Source organism: Bactrocera dorsalis, chromosome 6 (genome assembly GCF_023373825.1).
Source record: "Bactrocera dorsalis isolate Fly_Bdor chromosome 6, ASM2337382v1, whole genome shotgun sequence".
NCBI lineage: Eukaryota > Metazoa > Arthropoda > Insecta > Diptera > Tephritidae > Bactrocera > Bactrocera dorsalis.
The window spans coordinates 1,033,291-1,048,490 of NC_064308.1; the positions used below are offsets into that span (position 1 = coordinate 1,033,291).

The 15,200-nt window shown below is 35.5% G+C and overlaps 1 protein-coding gene across 12 annotated transcripts in view; it reads right to left on the minus strand.

Annotated features, from left to right (window-relative positions):
* Positions 1-15,200, minus strand: part of LOC115065952 (uncharacterized) — a 456,818-nt gene that overhangs the window by 266,154 nt on the left and 175,464 nt on the right. For all 12 annotated transcript variants that reach the window (XM_049459708.1, XM_049459696.1, XM_049459705.1 and 9 more), the window contains exon 3: positions 8,987-9,419. In XM_049459708.1, the coding sequence (XP_049315665.1) occupies positions 8,987-9,419 (433 nt within the window). The remainder of the gene's footprint in view (positions 1-8,986; positions 9,420-15,200) is intronic.

Consider the following 15,200-nt stretch of genomic DNA (forward strand, 5'->3'; position numbering starts at 1 on the left):
AAAATGCACGTTTGCGGAAAGTTCGGTAAAATACTTGGGCCACATAATAGAAAATAATAATATATGTATATCCAATAAATGATAATTTAGTAGCTATAAAGGCCTTTCCGACACCAAAAACTAGGAAAAATATTCGTCAATTCCTTGGAAAAATAAATTTTTATCACAAATATATCAAAGATAGCACAAAGATTCTGGAACCTTTGCATAATTTATTACGAAAAGATCAAAAATGTATATGGACAGAAAGATGTCAAAACTCATTTAATGATATAAAAAACCTTCTATGCTCAAAACCAGTGTTGGGGATCTTCGATCCAGATAAACAAATACACATATACACTGACGCAAGCATACAAGGACTCGGAGCGATTCTAAAACAACCACAAGAAAATAGGGACGAAAAACCTATTGCATACTTTTCGAAAAAACTGACAAAAAGTCAAACCCAAAAGAAAGCTATTTACTTAGAATGTTTAGCTATAAAGGAGGCTATACAATACTGGCAATACCGACTAATGGGAAAGAGATTCACTATTTTTACTGACCACAAACCTCTATTGCAAGTAAATGTAAAATCACGAACAGATGAAGAACTCGGAAACATGACACTCTTTTTATCACAGTACAATTTTGATATCAAATATAATCCGGGAAAATATAATACTGAAGCCGATTGTTTGAGTCGGAATCCAGTTCTCGAACCAACCGAGGAAGAAGACAAAATCCTAAAAATCGTGAATCTCGTTAGCTTAAACGAAATCTTGGAAGACCAGAAAAAAAACCCAGATTTACAAACAAAAAAAGGAAAATTGGTACTAACAGATAAAATATATTATAAATGCGTAAAAAAGACAAACAAAATTCTGCTATCGGAAAACATGGGTGTTGCATTAATAAAGAAAATTCATAACCATTACTGTCACATAGGTAGAGAACAAATAAAAAGCAAAATAAGCCCGTACGTCACGTTTAAAAATATGACAACACACATAAAAGAGAGTTGTAAGAAATGTACTATATGCATAAAAAATAAGACTAGAGGCCAGGAAAAGTTTGGATTAATGTCTCATTTAGGACCACCAGAAAATTCTTTTGAAATAGTATCCATAGATACAATTGGTGGTTTCGGCGGTTCTAGATCAACGAAGAGATATTTGCATCTTCTAACAGACCATTTCATTTTCGCGATATGCCTATAACTTAACATCACAGACTCAATCGGCAAGAGACTTCACAAAACTCGTAGAAAATGTAATAAAATCGTACAAAATTGAAATAATACTAGCTGATCAATACCCTGGAATAAACTCTACAGAGTTTAAAGAGTTTCTACAGAAAAAAGGCATAAAAATAATATTCACTTCGGTTGATACTCCCTTTTCTAATGGCCTAAATGAGAGACTAAATCAAACGCTGATTAATAGGATAAGATGTAAATATAATGAAGGGGAATCAAAAACTGCGTGGACAACAATAGCTCACGAATGCATAAAGCGTTACAACGAAACGGTGCATTCCGTGACAAAATTCAGTCCAAAATATTTGTTAGAGGGTGACGATGTAAAAATTCTGCCAAAAGAGCTGGATAAAGAACATAAAGGCCTAAAACATGATAGAGAAATCGTGTTTACAAATAGTCAAAGGTCCCACAATTATAATAAGAAATTGTTTGATAAATCAAGAGTCGGGTATGAATTTAAGATCGGAGAAAAAGTATTTGTAGAAAATGGCAACAAACTGAATAGAAAGAAATTAAGCGAAATCAGAAGCGGTCCTTTTGAAATACTTGAAAAAATATCAAAATGTATCTTTAAATCTTTAAAATAAGTACAGGATATAAAAAAGCGGAATCAAATTTATTCCATGTATCAAAACTACTACCAGCTCCTAAAGATGAGATTAGGTAATTGTTGTACATTTTTTTTCTTTTGTAGGTCAAAAAAAAAAAAAAAAAAAACTCAGTCAGGGGGGGAGATGTAATGAAAAGGATATTCTTTCCATTCATTGTACATCTACTAACAGTAGATGTCACTAGGTACAGTATAAAACTAGACTTAAGATATAGTCGAACAGGTATAAAAATGCGACAGTAGATGTCACTAGGTACAGGATAAAACTAGACTTAAGATATAATCGAACAGGTATAAAAATGCGTATACAAAGGAGCAGACGATAGAAGCACTGTAAATGAAATAGACGAATAATTGGCATTAAATGTCGTTTCTCTTAATTTTAGGTAAATAAAAATGTAAATAATGTAAATGGTGTACAATTAAATAAAAAACTCTTAATTTTAGCTGAAACAACAGTGTCAATTATTTTCCAAAATAATACTTCATTATATATAGATAAAAAATCGCAATATTCCCAACACGATCACCCATTCTGAGGCCAAGCATTCATTATTGGATAATATTTGACCGAATAGACTACGCCCAGTATGCAGCGAAGAAAATATAGCAAGCATAGGTGAGACTGTACACGAAGACCGTAGATAGTCGATTCGGCGCCATTCGTAACAACTCGGACTGACGTATGAAAAGGTTTGGCGCATTTTACTTCGAGATCTTAAATTGAAAGAATACAAAATACAGTTTGTGCAAGAACTGAAGCTGCTCGACCTTCTCACGTTTTCGAGCCAAATTTGTTCAGCGATGATACCCATTTCTGGCTTAATGGGTATGTTAACAAGAAAAATAGCCGCGCTTAAGATGAAGAGCAACCTGAAGAGATTCATTTAGAAAAAACAATGACTTTGTGTGGCTTGTGGGCAAGTGGAATCATCGGTCCATATTTCTTTAAAAATGATGCCGGTGAGAACGTAACCGTCAATGGCAACCATTATGGTGACATGATAACCGACTATTTGATGACTGGAACTGTACCACGTGATCTCAGCGACATTTGGTCTCAACAAGACGGCGACCCTTCCAACATATCGCATCAGTCAATGAATTTATTTAGCAAAGTAAATAATTTCACATTTTGGACTGGTCGATTGGCCACTAAGATTGTGTGAGATCACACCATTTAACTTTTTTCTGAGAAGATATGTCAAACGGTCAATTCCGCTTCGGATCCTACATAGTGTTCAAGGTGTACGGACGTGTTTTTAATTCGCTCAGTGAATTCTAAGTTTAGAAAAAGCAAAGAAGCAAAAATTAAAAAACTGATTAAATAGAAAACAAACAATTAGCAAACAGTGCACACAAATTGTTATTATTAAACATAAACAAATTGTGCACGAAACAAAAAAAAAAAACAAAAATGAGTGCTGCTCAGCCTCAACAGCAAGGCCATAGGCATTCTTTAAATACCTACTTTAGCTTTGTCGAGCCAACAACAGCTACTCTTGGCAAAAACAAAACTGACCAGCAACCAGTATGCAGGTACCAGCAAGCACCCGGACAGCGAAGGAAAACAAAATGCAAGGTGAGAATGTACCAAACAAAAAAGGACCATCTTTTCAGACTGGTATTAATAGCTATGTTAACGTAAAAAGGAAATTAAGTCCAGTTAAATCAGCGGTCAATACCAAAAAAATTATGGCTTCAATGCAAAATATGATTCAAGAGGTAATCAAATCACGAAACCAAATGTTGCAAACTTTTTTAAGTAAAAAATTAGTGTGTTGAACATTTGTTTAAGTTGTTAACCAATATAAATTGGAATTTATTAGATTTCTGGATGAAAATAATATTGATGTAATGCTATTGTCAGAAACTCATCATACGAACAAAAACAATTTCTTTATATCGGGATTTAGACTCTTTGTTACAAACCACCCAGATGGAAAGGCACATGGAGGAACAGCAGTGTTGATTAGAAAATAGTTAAATCACCACGCATTAGAATCTTATGCCACAACGCAATTACAAGCTACAACAATAACTATAAAAAATCGCTGCGGGGACTTAAACAGTTTAAAATTACAGACATCCAATTTAAAGACGTTTTTGGTACACTAGGCCATAGATGGAGATTACAATACAAAACACACTTAGGACGACAACTGTATCAAACTGTTATAAATAGGCACAATAACCTTGAAATAATATCTGCTGGTAAGCGGACACTTTGGTCAAGTGCTCGTAAGAAAATACCAGATTTAGTTGATTTTGCTGTAATCAAAAATATAGATAAATCGCACGTAACCGCTGATATGTACATGTACTGATCTATCTTCTGATCACTCTCCTGTACTAATGAAGATATGTGAACAACCTATATTCGTTGATCCAAAAGTGAGTCTAACTTCTTATAAAACGAATTGGCTAAAATATAAAATATACGTTTCAGAAAAATCACTAATAGAGAAATAGAATAGCTTGTAAATGAAAAAATGGGGACAAAATGTGAATGATAGATAAATCGTTCCCCTTCCACTCAGCTTCAATTAACATCGGCTCTACGTAAATTAAAAAAAACGCTTAAATGGTGAGGAAGCTTTGAACACCGAAATGTATATAAACAAGCCGTGTCCAAATTCAAACAAACAAAATTCCCTTTGGAAAGCCCAAAAGCTCATGTGAGCATTTTTATTTAACAATCGTGAAAGTGGTTAGTACTTTTGTTTGCAAATTTAGGCAGATAATTAATCATATTTTGTACATCCAATCGATTCATACCTAAAGGTGCCACAGCTAACGGGTGATTTTTTTGAGGTTAGGATTTTCATGCATTAGTATTTGACAGATCACGTGGGATTTCAGACATGGTGTCAAAGAGAAAGATGCTCAGTATGCTTTGACATTTCATCATGAATAGACTTACTAACGAGCAACGCTTGCAAATCATTGAATTTTATTACCAAAATCAGTGTTCGGTTCGAAATGTGTTTCGCGCTTTACGTCCGATTTATGGTCTACATAATCGACCAAGTGAGCAAACAATTAATGCGATTGTGACCAAGTTTCGCACTCAGTTTACTTTATTGGACATTAAACCAACCACACGAATGCGTACAGTGCGTACAGAAGAGAATATTGCGTCTGTTTCTGAGAGTGTGGCTGAAGACCGTGAAATGTCGATTCGTCGCCGTTCGCAGCAATTGGGTTTGTGTTATTCGACCACATGGAAGATTTTACGCAAAGATCTTGGTGTAAAACCGTATAAAATACAGCTCGTGCAAGAACTGAAGCCGAACGATCTGCCACAACGTCGAATTTTCAGTGAATGGGCCCTAGAAAAGTTGGCAGAAAATCCGCTTTTTTATCGACAAATTTTGTTCAGCGATGAGGCTCATTTCTGGTTGAATGGCTACGTAAATAAGCAAAATTGCCGCATTTGGGGTGAAGAGCAACCAGAAGCCGTTCAAGAACTGCCCATGCATCCCGAAAAATGCACTGTTTGGTGTGGTTTGTACGCTGGTGGAATCATTGGACCGTATTTTTTCAAAGATGCTGTTGGACGCAACGTTACGGTGAATGGCGATCGCTATCGTTCGATGCTAACAAACTTTTTGTTGCCAAAAATGGAAGAACTGAACTTGGTTGACATGTGGTTTCAACAAGATGGCGCTACATGCCACACAGCTCGCGATTCTATGGCCATTTTGAGGGAAAACTTCGGACAACAATTCATCTCAAGAAATGGACCCGTAAGTTGGCCACCAAGATCATGCGATTTAACGCCTTTAGACTATTTTTTGTGGGGCTACGTCAAGTCTAAAGTCTACAGAAATAAGCCAGCAACTATTCCAGCTTTGGAAGACAACATTTCCGAAGAAATTCGGGCTATTCCGGCCGAAATGCTCGAAAAAGTTGCCCAAAATTGGACTTTCCGAATGGACCACCTAAGACGCAGCCGCGGTCAACATTTAAATGAAATTATCTTCAAAAAGTAAATGTCATGAACCAATCTAACGTTTCAAATAAAGAACCGATGAGATTTTACAAATTTTATGCGTTTTTTTTTTTTTTAAAGTTATCAAGCTCTTAAAAAATCACCCTTTATTTGTTCCAAAATTTTTACTGCTCGGCTATCAAACTCACTGTATTGGCGTTGGCTACATTTATTGCATTACTATAGAAATGTATACCTATGTATATATGCAAAACAATGTGACAAAAAATCACCCGGAAATAGTAATTAAATTCCTCGGGTAAATGATATTTTAAAAATTTGTATTTATTAGTAGGACTGTCTTTAATTACCCTTCCAAATATGAGCGCGATCTGTCAACCAGTTTGCTTACAGCAGCTACTTAAATCGGTACACCTCATTGCGGTGCCATTTTTACAAAGGATAAAAAAATCGAACAAAGAATTTGTCTCAAATTTTGTATTTATAACAAACGTATACGGAATCGGTGCGAATGTTTGAGAAGTTTTATCGAAACTACTATTTTTCTCAATAAATTAGTATGTGGTAAGCAATCATACTCAGTAAAATGAAAAAAAAAATCTTAGTATCAGTTATATGGGGGCTATGTTAAGTTTTTGCCCAATTCTATCTAATTTTTCCAAAAAGATACACTTTTATAAGTAAAACAAGCTCTCTTATTTTAATATGGATACCTCACATATTAACCGCTATATGCGGTACAAAGTTATATGGGGGCTATGTTAAGTTTTTGCCCAATTCTATCTAATTTTGCCAAAAAGATACACTTTTATAAGTAAAACAAGCTCTCTTATTTTAATATGGATACCGCACATATTGACCGCTATATGCGGTACAAAGTCACACGGTAGTTCGAAAATCTTTATATTAAGCATATAGGGGCTACGGAAGTATTGGTCCGATTGAACCAATTTTTTACATACAGACATACCATTATAAAAGAAAGATAATCCCTTAATTTCATTGTATCTCACAAATTGACCGACATTTTGGATCAAAAGTCAATTATAGATACCGAGGTCCATATATTCGATACAAAAGGGGCTTGAACAGTTTTTGTTAAATTAATACTCACCGATCCAAACGGGGTTAGATCGCCAAAAAAACAGCCCTTCGGCTGTCGTGAGAATTGTTTGTTTCAAGTAGGTACTGACCGCCATTCACATGCAACTTCATCAGCACCTTCACTGACTCCCTTCCAGCGAATGGCGTTCTTGGAGTCAAATCACCTCCAATTGCAGGCAAAGAGCTCGAGTTGCCGCGAGAAACGCGAGTGACCTTTGCGCAGCTTCGTTCTGGATATTGTAGCAGGTTAAATTCCTACTTGTCCAGAATAGACCCTGACATATCCAACATATGTCCTACGTGCAGTGAGTCTCCGAATGACACTGGCCACCTCTTTGCAAGCCCCGCCAACCCTACTTATCTGATACCCTTTTCCCTTTGGTCCGACCCAGTCGAAACAGCACGTTTCCTTCCGTTAGATGACGTCAACGACAACTTGGATAATCTTCACCACCCTAACGGGGATCAGATAACTCCGTTTAAACAACAACAACAATAGTTTTTGTGGGATTTAAAATATTTTTGGGCATAAGGTGGCACACACTAAGGACATTATTCGTGCAATGTTTTATGCCGTTATATTTATTGTTTCTTGATTTTTGTAATGAAAACTGAATGAATCAAGTGGAACTTAAAATTCGGCTTTAAGGGAAGTAGGCGTGGTTGTTGCCCGATTTTCCAATGTCGAAATCGGTTGGTCGTGACCCGAAATATGAGATTTCCCCAAAAATTGAATGATGATGCCATACCCATCGTCCAATTTTGAAAGCAGTTCCCATAAAGCTATCTCATACCATCTCGGTGGTAAAATTTAATGTCTCTGGCGTATTTAGTCTTTGATTTATCGCACTTTTAGTAGTTTTTAATAGAACCGTTATATCGGAAGTGATCGAGGTTATCCTCCGATTTCATCCATTTCAACTTTTCTCGCCATCCTGATCATTTATATATTTGTATAACCCTATATCTATCTCGCGTAGTTTTAGGTGATACGTACAACCGTTAGGAGAACAAAACTATAATACTCTGTAGCAACTGGTTGCAAGAGTATAAAAATAAATTCCAATTCTTTCGAATGTTAATAAACATTCGCCATTAAGTTTGAAGTTTCTGTGTTTTTTCTTTAACAAACTAGGAAACCTCGAAATGGATCACCCTGTATAAAAACCCAAAATTCGTTCTTTCGATTTTTTTGTAAAAATCTAGGAAACCTCGAAATTGATCATCCTGTATAAAAATCCAAAATTCGTTCTTACGGTTTTTTTGTGATGGTGGCGTACCTTCAAAAGTAAGTTAACGTAATGACGAAAACTTTTGTCTAATTGTGTACGTTTTTATAACATCAACAATCAATTATAATAATTTTTTAAAACGTTTGGAAATACAGTGCGGCTATTTGCTCATTTTTATAATCTTTTATATTTTTATTATACGAGTGAGTGTTTCGTGAAAAAAACCCTAAAGCTTCGTTAGAAAAGATGTCTTCCCTTTTCTTACCAATTAAAAACTTGTTCTATATAAGAACTTTGTTTTGTCCGGTCGGTTTGTACTATGACAGCTATATGCTATAGTTTTCTGATATCTGCGGTTGCGACAAACGGGGAGAAAATAGCATGTGAAAAATTTCAAACCGATATCTCAAAAACTGAAGCTCTACTTCGCGTATACTTGGCGAGATTGTTCTTAAGACTAGTAGCTTTAACTTTAATTCAAATCAGTCCAGGTGATACCCTTATAAAACGGTTAAAGCAAATCAACGCACACTCCTATAGCCAACAGCGTTACCAGAGATTTCTGTTAAAGTTTCTACCTTACCTTATGATTTGCATGGTGTGTTTGTTAGTTTCCGCGCTAATTCATTCAATGTATGTGAGTTTCAGTAACCGAAACTTTCTTGGTAATAACCGTTAATCATTTTGAGCCAACTGGTTGTGTTAATTCGCTATGCCAGCATAAAAGTCAAATTCTTAAAATTTTTTAGAGTATATAGTAAATAAAATCGTTTGTTCCGAAATTTAGCACATTCTTTTCATATTACTAAAAGAGATAAATATTTCAACTTATTCATACATACCTTTTTTTTTTTGATTAATATACTTGCTAGGGTTTCTTTGTCTTAAATCATTTAGAACACTTTCAGTATCACTCGGTGATTCAGATACGTTTGCATCAATTGCTGTTGAATCAACGTGCGATGAAAATATATGAGGTTTCGAATAAATTATGTTAGATATACAATCTTCAGTTTCCAGCGTATATAAGGAAGATTTTGCAAAATTTATAGCATCTGATATAAGTTTTTCGCGTGGATTCTGTTGTGACAAACAAATAGCCTTCTTTTCTAACTGTCGTTTGTGATGAGTCAAAGCCGCTAATTGTTGATCTAATACAGCAGGAATGTCTAAAGTAGCGCTAGGTGAAGATTTATGCAAAGCATTAGATGTACTGTCCATTTGTTTGGAATAGTGCGCTTTACAGACTTTATCAGTAACACACCTCATTGACATCTAAAATATAGAGAAAATCAGTAGTATACAAAAGACTTTTTATGTATGTATTGTATATTAGGGGGCTTCAAAAAAAATTTTTGAATTTTTTTTCAACTCTAACTCCCTCAAAGGTTAGTGATTGACAAAAAAAAAAATCCTCCCTCAAGCCAAGCAACTCTACGGGGTCGCTATTTTTTTTTTTAGGTTCCCACACATTTAACACAGGAATTTTCGTTTTTTCATTCAAACTAAAATTTCACCAATAAATTTTCGTTTAAAAATCTAAAAATTCCCGCGACAAAATTATTATTCTCATAAACTTTTTTTATTTTTATTGAAACAATTTCAAAATTTCAAATCATCATGTTTAATCGCCTAATTGAGATAATCAAACTCTGTCGCAGAAATTTTTAAAGTTTGGCCGATATAAGTCGACATTTTCGATCAAAAGTCAACAATAGGTACCAGGGTCTAAATACTCGGTACCTAGAGGCTTGAACAGTCTATATTGGAGTTAAAGATATTTTGATCATAAGGTGACTCACACTAAAGGAATTAAAGAAACTGAATGAATCAAGTGGAATTTACAATTTTCGCAACGTGATATGGAAATATTAAAAAAATGCCACGTACTAAATTCAGTCGAATTCGGTTGGTCGTGTCGTAGCCATCATCCAATTTTTACACCAGATCCTATAAAGCTCTCTACCATCTTAGTGGAAAATTTTATGTCTCTGGCATATTTAGCTATTGATTTATCGCGTTTTTAGTAGTTTTTAACAGTACCGTTATATTGGGAGTGAGCGGGGTATCCTCCGAGTTCATCCATTTTCGCATCGTCGGTAGCAGCTCTTATAATATTTGTACTACGGATTTCAAATTTTGTCGTCATCCTGATCATTTATATATATTAAGGTGGGCCAAAAATTAGTTTATATTTTATTTTTCGTATTTACCATGAAAATCTCATTCAACATGACTAAAAACAAGTCCTGGTAAAATCTGAGCTCTTTATATTAATATTAAGAGGTGCCTCATCGACATTTTCGATTTCCCATATAAATTACATGGAAAAAAAATCATTTTTTTTTGTGGTGGTTATTGTGCGGAGGTTTTAATGTGCACGCGATGGCGGTCAGTAGGGATGGTAAACTCGATTCCGATACTACTCGAGAATCGAGTTTTCTCGTAAAATAATCGATTTTTCGAATGTCAAGAACCGATTCTTAATCGACTTCGACTACTGAAGATCGATTTTGAAAAATCGATTATTTAACGAGAAAACTCGATTCTCAAGTAGTATCGGAATCGAGTTTATCATCCCTACTGGCCGCCATCGCGTGCACATTAAAATCTCCGCACAATAACCACCACAAAAAAAATGATTTTTTTTCCATGTAATTTATATGGGAAATCGAAAATGTCGATGAGGCACCTCTTAATATTAATATAAAGAGCTCAGATTTTACCAGGACTTGTTTTCAGTCATGTTGAATGAGATTTTCATGGTAACTACGAAAAATAAAATATAAACTAATTTTTGGCCCACCTTAATATATATATACTAGCTGACCCCGCAGCCGTTGTCCTGCATGAAATTATGTGTTTTGAAATGAAAAGACAAAAATTCATATTGTATTGATAATCATTTATTTGCTATTTGTCTACATTTTTCTTCAATGTAACGCAGCCTGATAAACAAAATTTTTTGGTTTCTGTTCCGGTGCGTAAATGTACAGAGAAGATGGTTTTCCAACTCTTGAGCACGCCACGTATATCTGGCCGTGTGAAAAACATAGCATTTCCAAATGTATGCACCCACTATGCGACTATCCTGTTGATCGTCATTTTAAATTAAATTTTCACTGGAAACTGAATACTTTTGAACTGAAATGGCAAATCGTTAGAGAATTTAGAAATTCCACTGGTAATTCACGTTGTCGTCTTCATTGTCAAGACGATCGATCGATTTGTAAAACCGCAAGTCTCCTGGAATTTGACTTTGAATTTTCCAGTTTAAGTCAACAACATCGGTATTTGTGGCAGTTAAGATTGCCCGTACACTCAAGGAATCGTACTTACGATAATTTAGCCAATGTTCGTATAAACATTCGTGATGAGTACACCTTTCGTGAATTGATAAACGGCATATGGGATTGATATCAGACCACGGAAAGTATCAACCAGTATTGACCCATTTCCAATTCTTAGCGTATACAATGTAAAATGTCTTCGGCTATATAATTTTTGGTCGTATCCCATAACGCGGATTTGAAGACTGGTCATCGCGAAATGTGCGCGAACTTCGGTGGCATTCGAAGTAGCCATCGCATCGTCTTTCGTTTGATTCCAGTGATCATCATATTCCAGCAATTGTAATTGCTGGCTTGCTTCTCAAAAAGTTACACCGTACCATTCACAGTAATTAAAATGTATACTAGATGTATTGGGGAGCACTCACCACTGCATTAAATTAAATAAAAACATCCAGTTTATTTTGTATACATTTGGTTTTTTTCAACAATTTTATTTAAATTGAAATGTATTGATTTTATTATAGTGTAAACTCATTAAATATGATATGGAAGGGAAGATGCTGCGATACTCCAATTCCGGGAACGATTTGTCACTGCTGGCGATTGAGTGTACACGGATCGTGGTTGAATTTTTTATTATAAACGGAGGTGTCGACGCGGCGGAGTGTGTATGCGAAAGTTGATGGTCGAATGTGTGTCAAAGTGTTCACGTGGCGAATATTGGTACCGAATTGTGCCTGCTTTCCCTTTGCCCATCCTTTTTGTTAAGTGGGTTTGCTGGTGTGGTGAGTTATGCTGTAGTGTCATCAGCTGTGGTGAATGGCGATGTAGCATTAGGATGCGCCAGTTTTACGGAGTAGAGGGGGTGGATGCTTAACTCATTTAAACATCTTGCGCCCCCTAGGCGAATATTGTGCCTAGTTTTATATATATAATCTGATGCATGTAATTCGGCTTACTGTTGGTGGAGTAACCGAGGCCGCAGAATATTAGCTGTAAGAAGCGATTTTGGTTTTAATAGCCAATTGTATTTGGTGTAAATAGTGGTGCTTGAGGTAATAATTGATTTTGCGTACTTTGACGACTTTTTGCATTATTATACCAACAAAGTTCTTTGCTTTTATTAATTTTATTAGCTGTTATTTACAATTTATTATTTATCGGTTTGGCATACCGGTAGTTTATTATATGCTTTTTCTGTATTATCGGCAATGTTTGGACTTTATTTATTCTCGGCTTATGAAGGATAGTAACTCCACGCCTGGCTCAGATATGGCCAGAATGGGTACTCCTTAGCCCTGGAGTTAGGGCTGTGACAATAAATGGATCTTGCGAGAGAGTGGCCGGTAATTGCGAACGGCTTCGATTCGTGGAGTAGATAATTTTGTATACTTAATTTGAAACTTTGTATAGGTGATTTCCATAACTCACCCATATGAGGAGCGCTTGGTTGGATGCGATAAAAGCGACTTTAGCTTTGTAAGCGTAGGTGCGTTAATGTATCGCATTGGGAGTATTGTGATCCTTAATTTTATTTTGATTTTTTTTTTTGAAAATTTGTGCCTCAATAGGGCATCATTGTATAAAAAGTCGTAGATTTTTCGACTTTTGGAGACACTTTTGTTATGTTTATGTTTTAGTTCTAATTTGGCGTTTAGTAGCCCGCCACCGCTCTAGAATTTGTTCAGAATTTTCTTGTTTTTCATTATTGGCTAAAGCCATCCTGCGGGGCGAAAAGTTGTACGTGCTTTTAATAATTTGGACTGTCAGAGGTAACTCTGACTTTGTTTTTAGTTCCAATTTGTGGAGTATTGAAAATTTGTGGCTTTGGGGGTAGTCGTACGACGTACCGGCCATTATTTGATCGAGTAGTTGTGGCTTTCGAGTAGCGCTTACAATACTGATCTTGTGGAGTTTTATTTAATATTCGGGGAAGTTTCCCTATCTCTTGAACTTTCCTTAATTGTGAATTAAGGCATTTTTTTGATTTTTTCTCAACTTGAGTTGGTGTGGTGGTAACTAGTTTTGTAACTAGTCCACTTTGTGTTTCACTGTGCAGCGTTTGAGATTTTTGTGCCTTTGAGCAGCATGGTGTCTGTTGGCAATTTTTAGTATTTTCAGTTTCCGGATTTGCTTTTGCAATTAAACTCTTGGTTTGTTTTATAAAAGCGCTTCTTTGGGGTGAGATTGGATATCTGCTGTAATGAAGCATTGTATGATGTCTTTTATGACAATATAAGCAGTTAAATTTGCTTTTGCAATTTTTAAGATTATGTGTATGGGACAAGCAGTTTGTCTTTGAAAGTCTTTTTGATCTGACAAAGTTGTTCCTTTCGTTTATATTAAGTTTTTTAAACTTTTCGCAAGATTTTAGCTTGTGCCCTCTAGTGCATAGTTCGCATGACGTATGTATTCTTTGTTCGCATGTGAACGATTGTATTTTGTTAAAAATTATGTTTGATTTGTTTTGCTTCTAGCTTGAGGTCTATTTAAGCTTCTAGTTTGGTTGTGTTTAATTTTCTTAGTTTTGATTATTTTTTCTTCTAACCTTTCCACAATTTCATATTGGGTGGTGAGAAAATCTTTCATTTGTTGTCACGTTGGGCACTTTTTTAGTGATGAGAGCGATTACTTTTCTGGTAATGCGGCGGTGCAAATGTTTACCAGAATTGGGTCCCAGCTGTCTGTGGGAATATTTTGTGTCGACAGAATCGACAAACAATTAGAAACAGTGGATTGTAGTGTTACAAATTCTTCACTTGTTTCTTTCTCGATTTTAGGCATGTTTAATAGTGTCGTTACTTGCTTATCGACCAATATTCTTTCGTTTTCATATCTAGCTTTTAGAGCTTCCCAAGCCAAATTGAAATTATCGTCATTAAGAGCGAACTGTTTTACTATGACGCCTGCTTGACCTTTTGTCTTGTATCGGAGGTGATACAATTTTTGAGCTTTTGATAGTTCTGGATGGTTGATGTAAACGGCTGTAAACATGTCCCGGAAGGACGGCCATTCTTCATAACCTCCATAGAATGTTTCTGTGTCACATGGCTGCAACTCGAGGTGGGTGCCGGAACTTGCCTTTTGACTTTCTATTTGTGGCAGCTCTACTCCACTGTGGGGAGTAGGTGCAATTGCTTTAATGAGTTTTAATTGATCGAAGATCTCCGCTTTCGTTTCTTCATATTGGTCCAAGCAGTTTTCGTAAATATCGTAAGCAGATAATTTAAAATTTTGTGGTAGATCTGAATCGTCAGAATCTACAATGGCGTCATAAGCCGCTTGGAGGCGAGTCCAAAAATTTTTTAGATTTTGATTTTTTATTTCTAGTAACGATTCCGAGTTTTCGTGAATCGGTGAGGAGGCAAATCTAGTGCAGTATCTTATTAAACTGTCACTTTGTGAAATGAATTTAGCAACCTGATTTGAGCTCCTGCAGGTGTATTTTGATTGGTGTCGTTATTAACCATGTTTGCGAAATAATATTTTTTATTTATATTTTAGTTTGAAAATATATTTGAATTAATTACTTTAAAAAAACGGCGTTTTTTATTTATCAGAATATTTGATGTCCGAATGATTTTTTATTTAGGTACACCCTAATACTTGGACTTATATGCATGTTTGTATGTGCGTATGAAGAGATCAATATGTTTTGTACATAAGTATGCACGAATTGTTTGTTATGATTTGTTCGTAAGCAATTGAGAGCTCGTTAGAGAGATCAATTTGCTTTTTGTCCACAACCCTGCTTGTTTTTGTT